The sequence below is a fragment of the Ctenopharyngodon idella genome, chromosome 10 (assembly GCF_019924925.1).
Source record: "Ctenopharyngodon idella isolate HZGC_01 chromosome 10, HZGC01, whole genome shotgun sequence".
Lineage (NCBI taxonomy): Eukaryota > Metazoa > Chordata > Actinopteri > Cypriniformes > Xenocyprididae > Ctenopharyngodon > Ctenopharyngodon idella.
The window spans coordinates 12,283,417-12,307,976 of record NC_067229.1 but is presented as its reverse complement, the minus strand read 5'-3'; the positions used below and the strand labels follow the sequence as shown (position 1 = coordinate 12,307,976).

The 24,560-nt window shown below is 37.3% G+C and overlaps 1 protein-coding gene across 2 annotated transcripts in view; it reads right to left on the bottom strand.

The window, feature by feature from the left end:
* Positions 1-19,017, bottom strand: part of ncanb (neurocan b) — a 126,233-nt gene extending 107,216 nt beyond the window's left edge. The window contains exon 1 of one of the 2 annotated variants that reach the window (XM_051910685.1): positions 18,628-19,017. In XM_051910685.1, coding sequence (XP_051766645.1) covers positions 18,628-18,686 — 59 coding nt within the window. In that variant the 5' untranslated portion in view covers positions 18,687-19,017. The remainder of the gene's footprint in view (positions 1-18,627) is intronic. The other variant, XM_051910684.1, reaches the window with a different exon arrangement.
* Between the last annotated feature and the right edge of the window lie 5,543 nt (positions 19,018-24,560).

Genomic DNA, 24,560 nt, shown 5'->3' with positions numbered 1-24,560 from the left:
CAGACGTCACGGCCCCCCCAAATCATTATTGACTTCAGAAACTTCACAGTAGACTTCAAGCAGCTTGGATTCTGTGCCTCTCCAGTCTTCCTTCAGACTCTGGGACCATGATTTCAACATGAAATGCAAAATTTACTTTTATCTGAAAAGAGGACTTTCGACCACTGTTCACTGTCCAGTTCTTTTTCTCCTTAGCCCAGGTAAGATGCTTCTGACGTTGTCTCTGGTTCAGAAGTGGCTTGGTAGTCCTTTTCCTGAAGATGTCTGAGTGTGGTGACTCTTGATGCGCTGACTCCGGCTTCATTCTACTCATTATGAAGCTCTCCCAAGTGTTTGAATCGGCTTTACTTGACAGTATTCTCAAGCTTGCGGTCATCCCTGTTGCTTGTGCACCTTTGTCTACCCAATTTCTTCCTTCCAGTCAACTTTGCATTTAATATGCTTTGATACATCACTCTGTAAACAGCCACCCCATCCAGTAATGACCATCTGTGACTTACTCTCTTTGTGGAGGGTGTCAATGATTGTCTCCTGGACCATTGCCAAGTCAGCAGTCTTCCCCATTAGTGTGGTTTCAAAGAACAAAAGATACCCGGAATGTATACTGTAGGGATGGTCATTTAATGAAACTCAAATGTAAATATTCTAATATTTTGAGATACTGGATTTTGGACTTTCATTAGCTGTACGCTCTAATCAACAAATTTAAAAAAAAAAACTTTTGAAATGTTTTACTTTACATGTAGGGAATCTAGAATATATCAAAGTTTCATTTGTTAAAATAATTTACAATAAAAAAATGAACTTTTTCACGATATTCTAATTATATGACCAGCACCTGTATATGCATTTCCTGTAAGTATTCTGCTATACTTACTGATTTACAGTACATTACAAACTATCAGAAATCAACCGTACTTTCTGGTCATATAAATATCAGCAATTGCACAAAATATTTACTCATTTTGAGCCTCGGAATAAAATTTAGGTGTTTTTTTTCCTCCTTGAAATATTAGCTTAATATTCTTCTAATACATACTATACTATATATAAGCTTGATGTATGAAATATGATACTCAACAAAGAACACATATGCAAACTTTTTTTTAAATTATATTTTTACTACATGTTCAATAAACTATTCAGCTTATAAAAAGATTTTTATGACTAATTATTTCATATGTCAGGATTTACAGTGATAAATTTGGTCTGTTTCTCCACAAAGCTATTGGGTTCGATAGACAAGGTCCTTTTTGGAGCTTAACAGCCCCTGATCACTGTGTTTTTATTGGTTAAGAGCGGCGTGAACATTCTTCAAACTATCTCCTTTTGTGTGCCATGGTAGAAAGAAGGCCATACAGGCTCTGAACGAGTGAATTATCATTTTTAGGTGAACTATACTAGGACACCAATAGCCAGACAAAACATGCCATCTTATGGACCTCTTGTGTCGCAAGTAAGTAAGTCACTAGAAATCCAGGGCACTATTTCTGGCTTTGTGAGAGAATCTTGACTGCTGGCTTTTGTTCCCAAGGGCACAATTTATCCAGCCCTTCTGCCCTTCCAAATCTTCTGTGTTGGAGCGTCAATGCAAGTTTTTCCTCAGTATATTTTTTGAAGCCACACGGCATAGAAATCCTAATAATTAGGTTTAAACAGTTCAAAAGATTCTCAAAATAATTAGTGACAAGAATCAAAGTCTCCAATGCATTTATCAAGCTCTGCCTGCTTTCAAAGGTGAGATGGGATGAAGGGAAAGAAAAAGAGAGAGATGAGAGGAGGAGAAGTAAAAAGAGTCCGACAAGTTACTGCATAATACACACTTTATATACTAAAGAAAACACCTGTCATGACCTGTGCATCTAACTAGATTAGTGGTCAGCCGATATTAATTTTCATATTTTTTGATGGCCGATTCCCTAGAGAGCAGGGTGGCCAAAATATAAATTCAATATACATGGAACAATGAATTCAAAAATAAATCTGTAAAATAAACTTTAGATGGCAACTTCTTGACTCTGTAGTCTATTATAGTATTTTTCACAAATAAAGAAATTGTTAAAAAAAATGAATAAATAGGAAGTAAACACTGTAACCAACAGGGCACTCAGTAATCTAGTGAGTTTGTGTGTACTGTCTGGGAATCGTATTTTTTCAAATAAAGCCAAGGTAACACTAATTTTACATACAGCACAGTGAAAATGACATGAATATGACATAATGGCCAAATGAATATAGCGCAGCATAGTTTGAAATCAAGGATTTAAAGCTTGTCTTTACTTTCCTGTCCACATTCAATTTGCACGGACCGACCGTCGTGGACAGAATACATGCGTTTTTATGCAGGCTACAAATGCACACTTCAAAAGATCTTACAGCTGGATTCGACAAAGTCTGCAAGATTTGTGAAATTAAATGTTTATTAGATATCCAAAGTTGTTTAAATTATATAAATGTGTATTTGCTGAATGCTGAAGGTGAATGAGAAAGTATTATAGCGCTCCCCTTTCGATTAATAATAACATAAAAGCAAACACTATAATACTTCTTTGTATACTGTTTACTTTTGTTTAGCTCTTATTAATTATCTTATTATCTTATCTTATTAAGTATTAGACAGAACTGGTAACTAAAAGAAACCATAAATTAATGAATGGGAAGAAAGGGAGTGCTGTGTCCTCAGGTGTTGGCGTTCTCAGCACTGTCAAAATAAAAGTCCTGCTTCTGACACATCAGCCAAACAGAAAATGTGCGCAGGAAAAAAACAGATAAATAGTCAAATTAGCATAAGGCCATAAAATAATTAATATAAACATTCCTTATGAAAACTGTTATTTATGGGGCGGGGGATGCTGTGGATAAAAGCATCTGCTAAATAAAAAAATTAATTAATTAAAAAATTAAAATGTAAAAAAAATATTTGATTCAAAATATAATTTCATTGTTTGTAAAATAAATAAATAACAAATAAATAAATATAATATAAAAATAAATAAAAAATAAAATAAATAATACAAAAAGGTTCAAATAAAAATAGAAAATAAGCAAATAAAACAAAACAAATATAAAAAATAAAGTAAAAAATAGCAAATAAATTAATATAATCAAATAAAAACTATTAAATAAACAAAAAAAATAAATAAATGAAAAAGCAAAAAAAAAATAAAATAAAATAAGTAAAAGAAAGAGAAAGAAAGAAAGAAAGAAAGAAAGAAGGAAAAAGAAAGAAAGAAAGAAAGAAAGAAAAAGAAAGAAAGAAAGATGTTCATTGGTGCAATATTGTGTTGACTTTTCTTTGCCATGGTTTTTGTCAAGGAACATAAGTTGGCAGTCTTTCTAACACATTTTTAAAAGCATAAAGCAACATGCTGGTCTGTCTGACGGTGTCACGCCATCTGTCAACAGATTTAATGTATTCTTCCAATAATTCAGACCGCTGAAATGGTATTGTTAGCGAGAGAGACAGAGTGTTCAAGAAACAACAAGAGAGCAAGAAAGTGGTAACAAATTCTTTACAAGCGCATCTCAAGGGCTTTGTCTTGGTTGTTCGCGACAAAAATGGTAATGAACAAATTTGCAAACATGAAAACAGCTGCTCCACATTAAATGTGACAAAGTGCAGTTTCTCGACGAATCTAAATGATGTGATATCACCTTATTCAGAGCTCTAAATCTTTATAACAATGTGCAGATCCTGTTTTATTTGAGCAGGGAATAATTCAATACGCCGTGTCCCCATTTAAAGTCTCTCTTTACAGTAGTCTGGCTGCTATTTTTCAAGCAAATGAATATTAAAAAGACATCTCTTTATCATTTTAAAGTGTCTCTTTACTTTACAACACAGGACGGATATCGCACAGATGACTGTAAAAATCTTAGGACTCGCAATAAAGTTTTTTATTTGATTCCTTATGCGCAAGTGAAACAGATTTAGGAAAAAGCCCCCCTCATATTAAATGCTAGACATATTTTAAATAACAAAGAAGAGGCAATTCCAGTGAATAATTTTACATGAGTGTAACTTCAATATTAGCCAAATTAATATCTTATGTTCCCATCTCAATTCTCATTTAGACCAAAATTGCACTCGGTTACATAAAAACTAGGCTCCAAAATGAACTAATTGTAGACAAAAGTGGACAGATGTGGTCTTATGGACATTGATAAACATCAAATTCACTTATAAACTGTAAATGCACTGCCATCATTTTTGTCATTTAAATGTCTTTAACCCAAATATCACGCAACAGGTTTCAGGCTCTGGCCTAATTAATGCAATATAAAGCAAGCGGCGCGGCCCACATGGCACATGCGCTGCATTGATCACAGAGACAGTGTTATTGATGAGAGTGGAAGGGTAGGGCAGATGTTCTCATTCATAATGCTGCTGCCTGATCCCAAAGCATGTGGGACTGGAGGTAATAGCATTTAATCCTATTGTGTGTTTAATTAATCTCCTTTAGCAACTGCAATGGAGAATTACACTGGTATTTCTCAGATTAGGAAATCTGACACGAAGATTTGTTACCGGACATCTACACATTCACGGGACCCCGTGAATGCGTTCTGTCTTTAAAGGGTTAGTTCACCCAAAAATAAAAAATTATCCCATGATTTACTCACCCTCAAGCCATCCTATACACCATAGGTGTATATGACTATCTTCTTTCAGATGAACACAATCACAGATATATATAAAAATATCCTTAGTCCTCCAACATTTATAATGGCAGTGAATGGGGGGCCGTGTTTTGAAGTCAAAAATAATGCAACCATCCATAAAAAAAATAATCCATACGACTCCAGTGGGTTAATAAAGGCCTTCTGAAGTGAAAAATATCCATATTTAAAACTTTATCATTTCAAATAACTAGCTTCCGGCAGACGAACGTACACAGAATGCGCAATGCACAGGCTGTCGATCAGACATTTGCACTTACTGCGTCATCTACTGTAATTGTGCTGGAGAAACACTGGTTTACAGGAAGCTGCATTTTGAGGTTGTATCTGTCATAAGGTGCAGTCACAATAGCAAAAAACAGGCAAAACAGGTCCATTGTCTATTGATAACAGTGTTGTGCTGCTAGGGCATTGCTAGGCGGTTGCTAGGGTGTTGCTAGGCAGTTGCTTATAATATTACCCCCTAAACGTCATTTTATAAAAGCACTTTTTTACATGTTCATCAGATTGCCTCTTCCTGTCCAAAAGGGCAATTCTTGGCCTAAAAATGCTGCAATGGGACCAGACTTCATACCACTAGTCTTCATCAACTGCATTTTTTAAGGAATGCAACGAGAAGTGAATTCAATCTGGAAACCTTGTGCTCGGTACCTCAGATTGTGACAGGTACTGTCTATAACATGATACATAGTCTCTCCCACTTCACCTATCTGCCTGGATTTTCTGTTCCCCTCCTGCCGAGAACCATATGAGTGTGTCAGATGGGAGTGCAGAAGTCTGATGAATGGTAACGCTGCAAGGGATTCGCTCAGATTTCCACCAGCTATACCAACCATCATACTCCCCACCCACTTGATTATTTCCATCATAACACAAACTGAGGCAGAAAGTCATGAGGTATCCATGAGCCTTGAGCTATCAGAAGAGATGCCCAGAAAAGGAATATTTCTTACTCATATTATTATGAGTCCTCATCTTTCAGGTCAACTTTAGTTATCGCCACAATGTATTCAAACTTGTGCAAGCAGTATGTTAACCTTGATATCTGAATAACCGGCAAGTGCAGTAGCCCACAAAAAGCCTTGAAATGCCTCCAGGATTTTAATTTTCCAGTGGAGGTCACATGTTTTGATACCTCAGTTCAAACTGGAATAATACAGTGTACTTGTTAAAGCTGGGTATCAGTACAGATTTCTTGATTAGATTCAGATTCATTCGGGTATATTCCAGTTACAGCAGTTTTAGAGTGGTGTACCGCATGAGGCATTTAACATCCTTCTTCTCTTCCACTTAAACTGCAGTCACACCTTTTCTATTAGGGGACAATATTTGCCCCCTTAAACTGATTCTCCAGAGCATTTTTTACCTTTATAAATACCTTTTTAAAATAAATAATGTTTTAAATAAAAAAAAATGTTCAATAGGGCAATATTCAATGATGGTAAAAACGAAGTGATACTTTTAAATATTAAACTAAAACCACCAGTATGTGGCAGGTAAGTCACCGTGTTAATGAGTGAGTCATCGAGTCATTCATTAATTCAGTAACCAAGCAAGTGGCTGTATTTATGAATGGGTCATTGAATCATTGACTCTCCCGATTTGTTCAAAGCCGCAGGTTTGTTTACGAAACACCGCTGTGTTCTGCTGTGGCTTTCGTTGGAAGTATTATTTCGTTTCAAAATAGAGCAAACAATATTGACAATACTGTTTAAAATGTACATCACTTAATATAACCTTTTTGTTTGCTGAACTGTTGTATAAAATCAATGTCACATTTGCAATCGTGTGGATATTTGGGAAAAACTGCATTCTTGCTCGTATAATGTATTATCAACATGAAAAACAATAACTCACACAGGGTATGTTTTTGTATCAAAGAGAGTTTCGATCTTTATGCACAGTCTGTGTCTATATTTGTTCTTCATGCTAGTAAGTGCTAAATTCCCACTTTTACAAAGGTACATTGTCGAGAACGGCAGTAATGTAGCATGATTTGCTAAGGCAGCATACTCTACACGCAACCTATCATATGCACACTGCTGGTGTGGATGCAGTCAGTTTTGATCGCAAAAGATGAGGTTATTTGATTGGATGTCATGTATTTGACCTTTCATGGCATTTTGCCTGTTAAAAATACCCACCCTGTTTTAATGTTATTTTAATGTGGGTAGAATTAAATGATTGGCAAAACTCAGCATTTTGTTCTCGTACCCCCAGTGGTAAGTGTACACCAGTTTGAGAACCACTGAGTTACAGTATATAGTTGGTTTTGCTTTTTCATATGCTAAACACATTTTCTCTCTGCTAATGTTGTAAATTATACAGGGCAGAGTTTAAGACTGATTCAATCTTTCTGAATTACTCATTATAAGAACTGACTCATGAGAGTCATGAGGTCATAATTTTATGAATCAAACAATACCTACTTGTCACATTGGATAATTTTTTATTCACTAAAAAGAAGCTTCTAAAAGAGTCCATTTTTTGTGAATCGGACTACACTGGTTGCACTGTATATGCTTTTGATTCGTGAAAAAGAAACGGCTCACAAGAGTCATTTGTTCATTAATCAGACTACACTGGGCACACTGTATATGTTTTTGTTTCTCTAAAAAGAAATGCTTGGAGTCATTTGTTCATGAATCATACTACACTAGTTATGCTGTATGTTTGTGACTGATTAAAAAGAACTGGTTCATAAGAGTCATTTGTTCATGACTAGACTGGTCAAGCTGTATGTTTTTGACTCACTAAAAAGAATTGGTTCATAACAGTCATTTGTTCATGAATTGGACTACACTGGTCAAGATGCGTTTTTAATTCACTAAAAAGAAGCAGCTCATATGAATCATTCGATCATGAACCATTACAGTTTTCAAGCTGTATGTTTTTGATTCATTAAAAAGAACCGATTCATAACAGTCATTAGCTTGTAAACCAGCCTACACTGGTCATAAATGATCAAACATGGGATTGTAAGAATAAATATCTTTCAGGATCATTCAAAAGAAATCAATATTTGTACCCAGCTCTAGATTTTATTTAAGAGGTGGACATTTTAAAGCTTTCATTAGCACACAACAGAGATGTTGCAATGACTGACTCAGGATAAACCGCAACAGTGTGACACCCCTGTGTATTACACAAATCAATATCAACCAATCATATTCAGTTGCACTTATTAAACTTTGAAAGCGAACTGAACAAAGGAATATTTCAATGCCCTTCACCAGTCACTAACCTTAATCTACCGTGTCACATGGTCCCTCACCTTCCCCTCTGCCAACTTTTTGCAAGAACTATTCGAGCTGATATCCGTGTTAATCATCTCTCGCTGTTGAAGTCCCACTTCCACGCCAAACTCTTCACGCAACTCGCCTGGGGAGACAGCGTGCGATTCCTCTCTCTGTCTGTGCAACCTGAAACAATCCAGCGCTAACAGGTCTGATGAATGTCATCCTGTCAGAGACGCCAACTGTTTCAGCCCCTTATGGGAGCGTCTCAGTCTTTATTGATGCTTCAAATGTTCTGAAAGAGTTTGTTTCCTCATGCTACTAACAGCCAGGAAGTGCATGATGGAAACTATACTTGAATTACAAATGGGATATGCATATTTGCATCAACAAGCAGGTGTTATAATATGATATTATAATGTTCAGTATACCATACGGTGCAGCGAATGCATTTGTTTTTTTAAGAAAGTGGTATTTTGAAGTTGGTTCGGGCAGCTTGGCGGTCTAAAACTTTAAAAAGCAAAATCGGACTGCTGCGAGCGGCTGGGTTTCGTGTCGACTTTATCATCTCATAACGGGGGTTTTATTTATTTATTGGCCTGGCAACTGGACGGTTTGCTGGATATGCTGTGTATAATTAATGAAGGGAGAACAGCTCTACTCCCAACACAGTGATACATAATCCCGCTCAAAGGAGGGAAGACAGGGCTACTCCCCGCAGGCTAATTAAACGCGAACAGTGGTGCTGGCTGAGAAAAAGTGAGGGAGGAAGCATAAGGAACACGAAGGGAGTCCACTCAAACTATTTTGCAAATACAAGTTTGACAAAAGCCTCATAAAACGGCCTATAGCTTAGCACTGGGACTTCCTTTGAAGCGGCCATGTAATTCACTGCAATAGTGACTGCAAGAGGAATAACACTGTGATTTGAGAAGGAAAGCAGGGATGAGTACAACATCACCAAACATATAATGTTTAATATGCTTTTAAATATACATAATTTGTTTGTGAATCAGACTACACTGTTCACGCTGTATGTTTTTAACTTACTAAAAAGAACTGGCTCATAAGATTAATTTGTTTGTGAATCAGACTGCACTCTTTGCATAAGATTCATTTGTTTGTGCAGCGAACTACACTGGTTGAGCTGTACATCTTTAATTCACTAAAAATAAGCAGCTCATATGAGTCATTTGTTCATAAATCAGATTACACAGTTTGTGCTGTATGTTTTTGACTCACCAAAAAGAACTGGCTGAAGTTAGCATTTGTTTGTTCATTGGAATATACTGATTCCATAAGAGATATTTGTTTGTGTATTGAACTACACTGGTTGAGCAAAATGTGTTTAATTCACTAAAAAATAAGCAGCTCACAAGAGTCATTCATTTGTGAATCAGATTACACTGGTTGCACTGTATGTTTTTAATTCCCTAAATCAATGTTAGTGAATCAGACTACACTAAACAGTTTAACTGTAGTTAAACTGTCTGAAATAAGCCCCTATACCCTTAAATAGCAACATGTCCTCCAACCAATACGCCCATATAGGTCGTTTGTCACTTCCCTGAAATACGACCCATAGGAGCGTTTACTAAAGTTGCGCCCCTATCGACAACAGGACACTTTTTTTTTCTTTTCTGTTTTTTTTTTTTCATTTTAATGCATTGTACCCTTTTATCTGCATCACATTTTGGGTTTCGTGTAGCTCAATTGGTAGAGCATTGCAATATACAATAATATGCAATCATGTGATCATGCAATCATGGGTTCGATCCCAGGGAACACATGTGCTCATAAAGTGTAGGTTTAGGGTTGGGGTAGGTGTAGTCACTAATAAAAAATTGAGTTTTGCTAAATGGAAACAGGATAAATGGGACCATGTAAAAAGCATTTAAATGAACATTTCATGACGACAGACGTAACCCGACACTGTCATTATTTTTATGCCAGCTAGAGGGCGCATGACTTTAAAACATAAATATAGGTTGTAAAAAGGTGCTTGAAAACGACCTATAGGGTCGTTTTTTGGAGGACAGTCTCTTAAATAGGGCACTATTTGAGGGAACAGCCATTTGTAGTGGTGTCTGAAACCATAGTGGACGTTATGGAACGCACTCATTCAATCCCACAATGCACTGCAAAAATGAGTGTACAACCAATGTACACTCTACGACTAGAGAACACCCATAATGCACTGTGAGAGTCACTAAAAAGAACTGGCTCAAAGGAATCACTCATTCAGCTCTGACTTTTACTATCGCCACACTACTAAAGGAAAGCAAATGTCATCCAAACTCTACCTCTTAGGACCAAGCAGAAAATATTACATACTTTTTGTTAAAATTCCCATTTGTGCCAAGTACGGGGAGTAGGTTGTCACAAGTGTGGTTAATTAATTCATAAAAGTCATTCCAGTGGTCCATCTACAAGATCAAGCATTTATGAATGTGTAGCACCTACTGTACGAAGAGACGTCTTTGACTGCAAGACGAGAAGAGGGACAGTAGCTTTGTGTGGCGATGATGAATGCCAGTGTAATCAAGCGGCGTGATTGCATTTCAGACGCTAAACTCCCCTAAGCAGCTCCCCAAAGCAACATTCTGACCTTCTCATCACGACCAGAAGGAGATGAATCTGTTTCTTTGCTGCATTGAAGATGCTATAATGAATTCTCACTCATCAACAAACAACAAAAGAGAGCACAACATAGTGTACAGTGAAATAAAAGCATCCGGCAGTAGTGTGGCATAAATGTTAATTACAACAAAAATTTATTTTATCCTTCCTTTTCTTAAATATCCAGGTCTGGACAGATTTACCATTGTTCTGTGAATTTTCAATCATTTCAGTAGAAATCCACGCAATCTGAATTTTCGTGAGGGCGAAAGATTTCCCCACGCAGATTTCGCAATGTGTTAAAGTTGGTTGACAGAAAGCTGCTTGGTTTGAAAGTGACATACATCGCCACACTATTGACGGTAGACAATGGACTTTTTTGTCTGTGTAAATTTGCTGAAGTTTCAATAATGCACCTTTACAATGAGTCAGATACAATGGAAGTGAATGGGGTCAATCCATAAGCACTAAAATAATCACTGTTTCAATAGTATAGCTACAAGGCACAAACAATGAGTGTTAACATGCATGTGAAAATCCCTTACTAATCTTTTCTATGTAACGTTAAACTCCAATTTTACAGTTTTTGCCATGATAATGCCCTTAAATGATTTTAAAAATAATTCTTTCAACAGCTTTATAGCTCAAACAATACACAAGTTCTAACAGAAGAATAAATGTAAGCACATTTATAAAATCATGAGCTTCACATTCTCAAAAACTTGCTCCATTCACTTCCACTGTAAATGCCACAATGTAACTAGATTTTTGCTTTCAATTGAGCTTCAGTCCTCTAAAAAGCCCAAAGTGGCCCAAAGTATTTGTCGTTAACCACTGATTGAGTAATGAAAAAATGGCATCGAAATGTTCAATAGATATTGTACTTCAGCTTAATACCATGTGTGGCTCTGCATTGGTTTTGGCCCTGATATTATTCCTGCATATTGATTGACGGGAAGGTGTGGGCAGTGGATTTTCTTCATCAGCCTGCCATTAATGCTGTATAAAACTAACTGACAAGAAAAATAGATGCACCAATTATCTTCATCAGTGTTCTTTCTTTTGCTTCACAGTATAGGGAGAAAATGAAGGACAATCTGACCCGCTTTGATCTTTTGCTGTCAGAAGGTCACTGAAAATGAGGTGGAATTTAGATCAAGCACTGGCGTGGAGACTCACGCATTTAATCAAAGGGCAAAACTGCAGGAGGGTTGGTAGTGTTTTTAAGAAATGTAAGAAAATAAAAAAGGTTCCTTTGTAAAGTGCAAGGTAGTTCCATTTCATTTCTGTGATCCAAGTGTCATGAGGGTCATTCTGTGAATTTTAGAAGATTATAAACATTCTATCGCACAAATAAACAATATTTGGTGTTTTTAAATTGTTTTGTACCCTCTCGAGTGTTATTTTAGAGTGTTATTTCCATACTATTATAGTATTAATTAATATTCTGAATGAACTTTTATTTTTTTATTTTCAGTTTTATGTGCTTTTGCTTTTTTATATTTTAAAAATTTCTATTTAGCTACATTTATTTTTATTTCAATTTTAGTAATTTTAGTACATTAACTTAAACTGATTTTATTTTAATTAGTTGCCAAGTTCTTCTAAACTTCATATCTAAACTAATATTTATATTTCAGCTTTATTTAAATTAATAAAAAATATTTTTAATGTAAATTTTTCAGTTGTTTACCATACAAAATAATGGTAACAGGACTGACATTTTAAGATTTTAAGATTAACCTCTTACTGTTATAAACATCCCTGATCGATGCAAAAAAGAGCAAATAAAGTATTCCACTTGTCTTATAGTCAAGCACACTTGGCATAGGCGCCATAAGAAAAGTCAAAGAGTTCGGAGTATCGGCTCTAGATAATTAAACCTTAGACAGAGATAAATTTCAGGGCCTGTTAATTACACAAAGGTGGGCAGAAATGGCAGAGAGCCCACCAGCGGTGGATACCGAGACCTGTTCTTCCTAATATTTTGCATTTGTAGTGCACACATAAAAGACACTCAGAAGGGCACTGAAGAAAGCCACTCTGAATTAACTAATGAGAATAATGGTTGTAGATAATGGTAACAACACATTTTGAAGGAGGAGAAAATGAAAAAAGTGGGAAGAAATGCATCTTAAATGCTACTTTGGATTATGATTATATGTGTGAGGACATTAAAGTTGGTCCTTTGAAGTTGTGAACTAGAAGTGCATGGCAAGTGCACTTCAAAGTGTGCAAAAAGGCTCTCTGGTATTAATATGTCAATGACCAATCCGCCAAATCCCCTTCATCCTGTATATATGAGAGTAGCATATGAACAATTTTATTCTAGAGTAAGACTGAAGGCCTGTTTATTTTGATGACATCACTAAGAACAGTGTAATAATTCAGAAGGAAATTGCAATTCCAAAGCACCATCCTTCACTTCATCTATAATAACATGGCATCTGTAGAAAAAACTTGAACATAAGCTTCTAAATGACTCTACACGCACGATTCGTGTCATAGTTTCAGACTCTGACGTAAGGCGACACACAAATCTTATAAAAGCCATAATTTGTGTCTTTGTGTTAAACCGCTCAAGTGTGGCATTGGAAATCGCATTACAGCCCACTAAAAGCGAAGAAAAACCTCTGTGAGAACTTTTGACCTGAGATGCACTGGGCAAATTGAGACTTACACGTTCAGTCAGTGGTGTATGTTTCAGTCTGGAGAGGTTGTCAAGGTGGACAGACTGATCTTAGAACGGCTGATCCCAGCTGTGGTCTGACACCAGGAGGACAAGAGAGGTCTTGACATAAAATCCTCAACTGTCACATCTCAATCATCTGGTGCAGCTCAGCAGGGCCTTAATATAAGCATTGCTTAACTTAAAAATGAAAATTCTGTCATCATTTACTCACCTCCGGTAGTTCATAACAGTGTTGTTACTGTTAACTAAAACAGAAACTTTTAAAACTAGTAATATTAGTATTATTCAGTCTTCCAAGCCATTTAATTACCTTCATGATACATTCATGGTGTTTTCACATTGTAATTGCATAGAAAAGAGAGAAAACTACTTCTTTTGTGTTCCTCAAAAGAAAGGGACAACATGATGCAGTTAGTTACTGTGAAAAACTACAGAACAATGCACTGTATCTGCATGCACTGAAATCTAATAAATCTACAAACATCTATCCCATTAAATTCATTGCCAGAGAAACAAATACGTGCTCACGTGCGTCAACATGTTTCTCATCAAGCAGAGCGAATCAATAACTGAAAAAAATGAACTGTTCCTCATACCACGCAATAGTATGAACCCAACGACACAATCTGAACCTCTATAAAAGTCATTTCCATGTTAATGAATGATATATTGAAATATCTGGCAAGGAGAAAACCTCATTGTCAAGGCAAACTAATCTCTGATAGAACGATATGGCATGCACAGATTACATTTATGAAGCCTGATGGAAACAGAATGATGGGGTCCAACCAGGAATACAGGGATTTGAAAGAAATTAATTAGATTCTATTTCCCTGTGCTTTTCCCATGGTGCAAAGACAGTAGTTGTAAGATTACTGAGGTGCTTCTAATGCATAGACAAAGAGACTAAGAAGAGGATTAATAAATGCAAGACACGCAGAGCGACTGGGTTTCCTCGTCTCAAACCTCCTTGATTTAAAGTACAGTCATGCAGTAAATATTTGTATGCTTAAAGGGATTATTTCCCAAAAGAATCGAACTATGGTTCCATTGTTACAAACAAGGTTCAATGATTCGGTGTTTACCGAAAGCATAGTTCCATCGAACATTCGCAAACAGCATCGCAAAGGTGTGTGGTTTGAACTACAGCTCTCGAATGGTTAGATCCATCGTTTCACTCTTAAGCGAAATAAGCAAGCTATCAAGCAGTACAATCTATATGTTTTATTCCATACATTTATGAATTTCATTCTGCGTTTTATTTTGTCAATCCATTTTTGAAGAGTGTGATGGAACCAAATATTTGGAAATAAAGCAAAACAACAAAAATTGCGAAGTATTCCTCAGATGCCATTTTATTATTTACAGCAATAAACTGACAATAATTTGATCTCAGAATTATTAATTAGGAGTTATTACCCTGACACCTGAGTGATGGCATTAATGACACTTCTTCTATATTGTTTGAACAATAGATGTGTGACATTATTGTGGTTTTGGACTTACTAGTTAGTTTCTCCAATGATGCATCATACTATACTAGTTATGCAGCGAGTTAATTCATTGTACGGGAAATGCACCCCTCTTTGGTCCCTATTTTAATGATCTAAGCACATGGTCTAAACGCACAGCGCAAGTGCACTTATGGCGTGTCTGAATCCACTTTTGCTAGTTTAACGATGGGGAAAATGGTCAGTGGCCTAAAAGGGTTGTCCCTATTCTCTTAATGAGTAATGGGTCTGTTTTGGGGGTAACGTGAAATAAACCAATCAGATTCTTATCTCCCATTCCCTTTAAAAGCCAGTTGCGCTCGCGCCATGGCGGATTCGCTATTTACACGGGGGAATTTGCAAGCAGAAAAACTGAATGCTTCTCTAGCGAGGAAACAGATCTGCTTGTGCGCGAGGTTAAAGCACACGAGCAGACCATCTACAGGAAAAGTCGGATTCCACCAAAGCATTTTTATCTTTATGCACATAATAATAATCTTTTACATTGTGATCCTTTTATTTTTAATATTTGCCATGTTTGTGTGCTGCTGCACGTCCCTGTGTGTGTAATAAGCAGAGTGTACGTTGTGCACCTGCCTATAGGCGCACATTACTAACGCGCTCTTTAAATAACAAAACAAATATTGTGCCATTGACTTTAGACCAGGTTTTAGCTGGTCAATGGCGCAGTCATTTTCAGTTGCCTCAAAATAGTAACGCGCCAACAATGCGCCTGAACACACCTCGTTTTCAGACCAGTGGGGTGCAAATGCAGTTGCTATTTAAACAACGTGGCACAGGACATGAAAATGATAACTGCGTCGGGCTGAAACTAGCAAAAAACACTTGCATCGCGCCTGGCGCCACATTGTGCTGGGTGTATGATAGGGCCCTTTGTCTTTAAGTTGAAGAACATTTTTGCCAACAAAATGAAAATCAATGGGGCCCAGTGTTGATTTGGACACCCTTTGACTTTCATTATATGGACTAAAAACCACTGCAACCTTTTAAAAATATATTTTGTTCCACAGAAAAAAAAAAGATGAAAAAAAAAATCCTATGAATTCCATCCCTCTTCAGCACATGGATGTGGACAATCCAAAACATTCCAAGCACTTGTGAGGCTAAGATGAATGCAGCTGGAGCCACAAGGCCATTTGTCCTGTGAACCACCATTCATCAGTCTTTTCTCAGCTTTGCTGTCGTCCCGAATGCAAACGCAAAGAGGAACAGGCCATTTTCTTCTTGGAGCAAATATAATTTTCAGCTATGCTGCTGGTCTTGTTCATTTATTAGCAGCCAGCAGCTGTGCTCACAATGGCCAAAGCCTGGGAACTGTCCAGTGCTGAAAACACAGGATAAAAATACCAGGAAACAAGGAGAACTGAGCTCCTCAAGTAGCTCTCTGCAAATTGCTGGCATAATTATCAGCTTCTTTTCCTTCTGGACCTCTCTCACAGGGTAAGCGATAAAACATTTTCTAAATGAATCTTTAAACCGCAAGGTAGTGTGTTTTTGTCTTAGCAGACCTGCGAGCCAAATGGAATCTATTCAAGACAGAAAAAGAATTAATGCTGAAAAGAAATTAAAATTAATCTTTTCTTTTCCCTCTGTGAAGTTAAACTCTTACAGTTCCATTTCGAATCCAGCAAAACACAGACCAGGTGTCATGATTCATTTACGTTGTTTAAGATGGCAAATGCCTGTTATGAATAATGTATTCCAGGTCTGGGCGCCGATAAATATTCAGGCTTTGGGTGAAGACGGATTGGCGGCTGACACATGTAGTAGAGACAGCAGCTGCCAACCAGTTCCTCTGGCTCATGGGATTAGACACAGCTACTCTCTCTTGTCAGCTGTCATTCAAGAGCGTGTGCACACACGGTAAGACACCAACCTGGATAAATGCAGGCATAAATTAAGACATTTACAGACTGCCAACTTTGCATAATTAAACACAGCCTTTGTCACGTTTTCGTCACAAAGGAAGCAGTCAGCATTCTTCAGCGTAACTTATGCACAAACACAAAACTAGCATGAAGTTTCCCTAAATTGCATCTAGCAAAAATTTCCTGAGTAATTTTAGGAGACTTGGTCCATTAAGCATGGAGCATGCTAATTTACGACAAGGACATTATCTCCAGGAATTCAAAGGCATTTAGCTGTCTGGATGCTATTCAAGTACAATTTCAATTCCACCTGTCAGCCCAGCCCCCCCTCATATGATTGTTGGCACTAAACTACGCAGTCGAGCGGAAACGCGCATTATTAAAATGTGAGAATCAATCAAGTGCCCTCTAAAAGTCACCCAACGCCAAAACGGTTGCACTCCAAGGCAATTTCCACTTTTTCTTCAAGAGACAACATGCTCAGAGGTGCTCCGCTGGCATTTATGATTATACAGGGAGAAGAAGAGGGCGCTCAGATAAAGAGCAGAATGGATGCCCCAAGGAGATATACCGAGGTTCTGAAGCCAACATGAAAGGCTGCTTGGTTTGGCAAGCCTGCGCTGCTCCACTGGGACTTAAGGGTTGGAAAGAAAGGTCTTTGAACCTGGAACCGCCGTATCGGAGCACTCACCCTGATATAGCTGCAACCAGCACAGGGTTGCTTGAGGGTGACAGGGTGTGAGTTTAGTGACATAGCCTCAGCAGACACCCATATGTTTATTTGGTGAATTAAAATACACACACAAAAGAAAGCTCCATCTATTGGATGGCTTCAATTACAAAAACTGGTATTTTGGTAAATCTTTGTACCGTTAGTTCCAACTATGCCGCAAAATCTGACTGTCCGCATTCCCATTGGTGGTCGCTGGATGGTTCATTTGCAAAAACTTGGGCTCGAACTTTGTCACATAGGGTATACAAGAAAAAAGTTAAAAATCACAAGAAGAGAAGAGAAGAGAAGAGAAGAGAAGAGAAGCAACGCTATCTAAGAACCTTACCACACAGCAACCAATTTGCTGCAAACAGCTGCCTGAAATTTCCCCAGGGCACCTGAAGCCACAACTTGCACCACTTTCTATTTCTGATGCTCTTTGACAAATAACACACATCTTCAACATTCACAAGTCACTCTGTTGTACTTTTCTCTTGTCAGCATCAAGACTTGTTGCAGACTGATGCAAAAAGCACCTGGTGTGCTCCGTCAGGTAGAGACTCAGGGGTTCAGACCGAACAGAGACAACAGAGACAGTCATGACAGAATGCCAAGCGAAATTCGGGTCTGTCTTCCTCTCCCACCAGCTACACGCTGTCGTCGAGGCGGGCACAAGACTGGCAGCGCTCAGCACTTGTCAGCTTTAAACAGCATCCAGCTGACACTCTGCAAATGAGAAAAACAATGCGGGGTCCCTTTCCATCCCAAAATTCTCACTTGCTGTTTCTGATGGGGTTTATTTTAACCACTTCACATCAATGACAGCTTGCAAGTGGGGGGTTATATCAAGGCAAGGAAAATGAGTCACTTGTCCTGTTTTCCCCAGATCCACACATGAACATTCATGCACATAATGTTACTATAGAGCAATGTAGGTATCTAAAAGAGACACATTTAATCATACTAGATACTTTCCAAATCTCTTAATATTTGAGACGATAAGTAATTAACTACAAATATTTGATTTTAGACCTTATATAGACTAGCGCTTTACTCTTCACAGACTTGATATCTTACCAGAACACACATGATGTCAGTAAAAACATTGCAATAGACTTCTGCACTGAACAGACATTCAATATCGTAGTGCTCCTGGTTTTGTCCCCTTGACTGTCCTCACTGAGGTACTGCGCTTGGCAAGGGGGCTGTACGTAACCTGTCCTGAACACAAAATATCCTTCACCACGTTATACTTTGATAATGAAGCAAGACGCAATCAGTTAAGCATAATAATTTCCCTTGTTCTCACCTTCCCTGAAGTAAAGCGTGTCGTCGCCTCAGAAAGTCCACAGGAATGCCGCTTCGCATCAGATACAGCAGAGTAGGTGATAACAGCCGCTGAGGTAAACCATTCAAAATGTATAAATCTGTTCAGCCTCAGAAATGTGTTAAAATTGACTCCTTCGTTAAAATAATTCAAAAAGCACGATATTTCTCCTCAGCCTGCGTCTCGTGCAGCGCTCGCGCAGAGAAGAGCTCGAAACGGCGCGCACTTCGCCGGTCGCGAGGAGACACTGAACAAAAGCGCGTGCGGAGGCTCACAGCGTTTCCCCCCTCACCTCACCTCACCAAAAAGAACGGAGCAGATGCTGAGGCAAGAGTGTGCGTTAGATGGTAACGTTATAGCCAATTCTCTGTGGACTTCGGTGGGGGATGGATAATATTTTGCACAATATATCAGCGATTCCGTCCTTTGTTTGGTTATTTGATTGGGCAGATTTATTATGTTTTACAGGCTGCGAATTATGAAAAATTTGGTGGGTTGATCTTACTACTCTAATTATCCCCCAAAAGTATATTGTTTGTAAATATGCAAATAAATGAATATATAATCAGTGTTTTTAAATCACCAAGTAACACAAAAGTTATATTATTACTAGTACGTCATAATGCGCTAAAACAGACGCTAGCGAACAGAAGTCGCGTTTGAGGTAACCATAGAAACCATTCGCCGCTCAAGCCAGTAGGACGCAATGCATCGCCAAAACACTGTACGAAAATTATTATTCCTTTTTTTTTTTTTTTTTTAAAGTGTTTATCACAAATATCTTCTCTAGATTTTATAAAATTATCATAATGTGATCAAACATTTAATGACTATTTAACCTGTTCATTACAAACAAATAATAGCCTGTTCCACCAAACAATTAGCCTATGTCAGATTTAACAACAAAAACTGTATACATTTCCAAGATATGTCCAAATTCACCTAAAAATGGCTATTTTTATACATAGTTTTATCTATAGTTATGATTTGTATTGTTGTTGTAAGTTCATTTTAATCATTTCTATTGGCAGCTTTGCTCTTTACACGTGTATATTTATTGCATCGGTCAGATTATCTTTCCATTGTCTCTTTTTTGACAAATGTCCACACGAATAGCCATTCTTTGTATGCCGTCCCATCTACCAGTTCTTCTGTTTGCAGATGAATAAATCATCTCAGCGTCACGAGGAGCCTTTAGAAAAAGCTCTGAAAAACCTGACCTGCCCCCTGTTTTATGACAGAATAATGATGTCCCTCGAGATGCTGCAAATCTGTTCCTAGAGGCCACGCCGTGGTCCACTGACACACATTTCACCCGACCCACAGAAGCCCACTCACTTAACACTACCCCCAGTTCAGTCATTCAGCACATTTATCACTGTCATTCGATTACAGATGTTACTGTGTAAACAAATCACAACAAACCGCAAAGCCTCTTCTCAGTGTTCCTGTTGTGATGCTGCATCCCATAATGAGCATAGCAGCTTTTCCTGCCCAGTCTATGGTGAAAAATAAAACACTCTTTTTTTGCTTTGAAGCCCTCAAATGTTGCAGATGATCATTAGCTTACATTAGGGAAACAATAACCATTATACTTCATTGAAAAGAGATTATTTCTTATACAGAATGTTTGAATAAATGCCAATCATAAGCTAAATATAATCTTGGCAGCAGGCCTCTTTGAAGGGGAATGTTGGGGATTTAAAACAGTAGGCTAATTGGCTTCATAATGGCTGTCCGTGGCTTTATAGCTAACCAAAAAAGCATGAACATGAGAAATAAGATTTCTCTGACTAACCGCATGGGGAGAAAATACCCTGGTGACATAAATATAACAGATAGTCTCCAAAAAAAAAAAAAAAAAAAATGCCCTATTGTTCCAGACTCCCTCAAAACGGTATTGTCAAGGGACGCTGGCTAAAGCATAATACATACTGCCACACAAATCCATTATTTAAACAGCTGACAATGTGATGGTCAATGAACAAAGGACTCCTCGCCGTGTCCCTCAAAATAAAAAATAAAAAAACACAATATGGACGACTTTCAATGGTTCACCAGCTGACTATTTTAATATCTTATATTTCTTTTTTACCGACAATTTCCACACTTTCCTCTCCATCATCGCTGCAAGTCCGATTTCAGCAGCCCGTTACAAGAACATCTCTAAGGAAAATAGCAGTTTGTTAAAAGGCAGTGAACAAGATCTAACCATTCAAAAATAGGCACAGACTTGGCATTGCCTTTATCTGGGGAACTAGATGCATATAATAACTGCTACACAGCAGAATATGATGCTTGGAGAAAATAATGCTGAAACACTATGTGTTAAAATGTGCTCTGAATATTTACATTTATTCATTTCGCAGATGCTTATCCAATACAACTTATACTGTATGGGCAGTGGTGTAGCGAACGGGCAAGCAGGGATGCATGTTGGGGGGCCCCACAATAACCATCCCCCCTTCCCCCCGGACTTGCGGTTCGGTGGGGGGGCCACACGGATTTACGCTACACCATTGTATATGGGTATGAATCTAGTCCATTATAATATATATATATATATATATATATACATACAGTATATATATATATATATATATATATATATATATATATATACATACAGTATATATATATATATATATATATATATATATATATTAAAATAGCTAAAATTATTTTATTATAAAGTTAAAGTAACTAATTGCATTACTTAGTTACTTTTTTTGGAAAGTAATGTTACACTACTTTTGCACTGCTTTTTCTCACCTGTGCTGGGCTTGATGTTTGTTTTTTAATAACAAAAAAAGTTCTATTTTTGGCAAATGCAAAGGCACTTTCACACCAAGGGCCCTATTTTAACGATCTAAGTGCATGGTCTGAAGCGCATGGCACAGATGCACTCAGGGCTCTTAATGAGTCATGTCTTTTAATGAGTCATGGGTGTGTTTTGGGCGTAAACCAATCAGAGTGTCATCTCCCTTTGCCTTTTTAAAGCCAGGTGTGCTTGCACCATGGCAGATTCACTATTTACATGGTGGAATATAGACACCCTCAACCTGACGAACCAGTTTAATATATGTGTGTATTGCCACGATTGGTCAAATAATTAGCCAGTTTCATTCATCATTACTGCAAATTGGTAATTCTGATACATGCAATGACTATCCATTATGACATGTAGGCATTTGTACACAATAATAATCTTTTACATTATAATCCTATTATTTTTAATATTTGGCATGTTTGTGTGCTGCTGCGCGTCCCTGTGTGTGTAACAAGCAGAGTGTACACGTTGTGCACCCGCCTATAGGCGCATATTATTAACGCGCCCTTTAAATAACAAAAAAATACTGCATCATTGACATTAGACCAGGTTTTTGTGGGTCAATGGCACAGTCGTTTTCAGTTGCCTCAAAATAGCAATACGCCAACAATGTGCCTGAACACACCTTGTTTTCAGACCAGTGGCGCAGGACGTGAAAATGATAACTGCGTCGGGCCGAAACTCTGTTTTTGTGCAAGTGAGATGAGTAAATGCATGTTCACATTTAGTCCAGAACTACAAGATCCGTCATGTTTACACAGCACAACAACGCCTCTGCACTTACTCACGATTCCTCTCAATGTGGAGACTGGAGAGCTGTCAGTGAAAAACAAAGGGAAAACAAAGTAACTTGCATTACTTATTTGAAAAAGTAACTCAGATATGTTGTTGTAAATTTAAAAGTAATGCCTTACTTTACTAGTTACTTGAATAAATGATCTGATTACTTAACTCACATTACTTGTAATGCATTTGTGTAACTATTTGATCTTTTATTTCAAATTTGTACTATTTGGTCTTACAATATAATCAAAAAAGGGTCTGAACTTCTAAAGCATGGTTTTCGATCATATGTTTTATAAATCTGTTCACAGACCCCCTGCAGCTTCTTAGACCTGCAGGGGGTCTGTGAACAGATTTATAAAACATATGATTTCTTTAATAAATAAATAATTAAATAAAATAATATATACGTATCTATAAAACTCAAAGCATTTCAAAGTTTGTTTTTAAATGTTATTTTTACCCAAATTGTTTTTTGAAAGAAATAATATCTGGTTTTCCTGTTTCGTTGGTTGCCACTATACAACATAAAACCAGCATTAAACAAATCCAAAACATAAAAATATTGAAATTAAAAGTGTTTTAATAATTAAATAAAGTGGAAAAAAATAATTAAAAAATTAAAATAAAATAAAAAATTAAAGGATTTATTTATTTAAACAGCTGACATGTGATAGTCAATGAACAAAGGACTCCTCGCAGTGTCCCTCAAAATAAAATATAATTGAAAAAAAATTGAAAAAAACAAAACAAAACACAATATGGACGACTTTCAATGGTTGACCGGCTGACTATTTTAATATCATTTCTTTTTTACTGACAATTTCCACACTTTCCTCTCCATCATCGCTCCCATCATCAGTCCCTTATTTACAAATTTGTGCTTGAATACTTGTCTGCAGAGTTTGTAGAGACTCTGAACTGTGGACATTCCTGATTGATTGTAAATCCATTAATTTTCCCTTTAATCCATTTATCCACTGTCCACTGTGTTGGGAAACTGCAAATCTACAGTTCTACAGCCTTACCTTTCTCCACAGCCACTAACATTGTGGCTGGCGGGGGGTTGACTTGACTCTGGCATGGGGCCAGGTCTACCGCACAGCTCTTTGACCCAGAAACCACTGACATAAGCACTTAACGGTGGTCGCCCATCTCATCTTGGTCACTTGCCATCGGCTGGAGGGGGAGGATGGGGGAACAAAGCCTGGTAATGATGCCGTGTTGGCTGCCTGGTTAAAGACCTTTATGGGAGCCACGGAGAAGCCATGGACCGTGGAGAAAAGAAGAGTGTCAGCACAAGATCCTAATGAGAATGAAATGAAGCTGCTTGGATGGGGGGCCCAGCTGATCCATAATTGATGAGGGTGAAATGCGGAGACTCGTCGGGTGTAAATGATAAACACACTACAGCGGTGAGAAATTACAGCTTGCCTTTGGCTTGCATTTTGGATGATTCGTTGTGCGAGATTGGTGTCTATTGGATTTTTAATTGCATACCTATATAGACCTCTCATAATTGCACTCCACTGTGCGGTACTAAACGAAATCTACAGGCGAACATAATAAAAATGCCCCACAACACATTAACAGAGCTTTATAAATGAAAATATCCCCAATGTGAAGAGGCATAATGTCAAAAGACATACAACTGATTACCATTCTGCCTAATTAGCAATTACACAGGCTCCAAAGCAGGTAAGTATATGTAATAATGTGCCAGTCATGCAAATCTAAAGACATTACAGCTTTCATGAGGCATTGGACAAGGATTGAAATAAATAAAACAGTAACTGCAAAGTATACTGTAGTACGTTTTACAAAAAAACACTCTTTCTACTTCAAAATGTAACGTGTGACTTGCTGTTTCTTTAATTGCTTGTGAAATTTACCAGCAATTTCTGAGTGAAAACTGTTTCAAAATAACCTTTAATTGAGCAGTAAGATTGTTATCATTGTTATTTATTACTTTTACTTTTTTGAGTATTTTAATTATTTTCATTTTATTTAAATACCATAAATTAAACCTCGTTCTATGGTGTACACTATTGACACACATTTTTTGAATTAACTATCCCTTTAAATAACAAAAAAGCTTAGTTTAAATGTCACGATTTGTACTGTGCTCAGCAGTCAAGACAAATTTATAAATTGAGCTTAGATTTGCATTAAATGAATTTAAAATACGACGAAATAAATGAAATGTCATGTTTAACTGTATTCTACCTCACCCACCCCTTTGCTTCAGCATATCAACTCTATGGCTGACAATCTTCATAAAAATAGATAAAGCAAAAGCTGC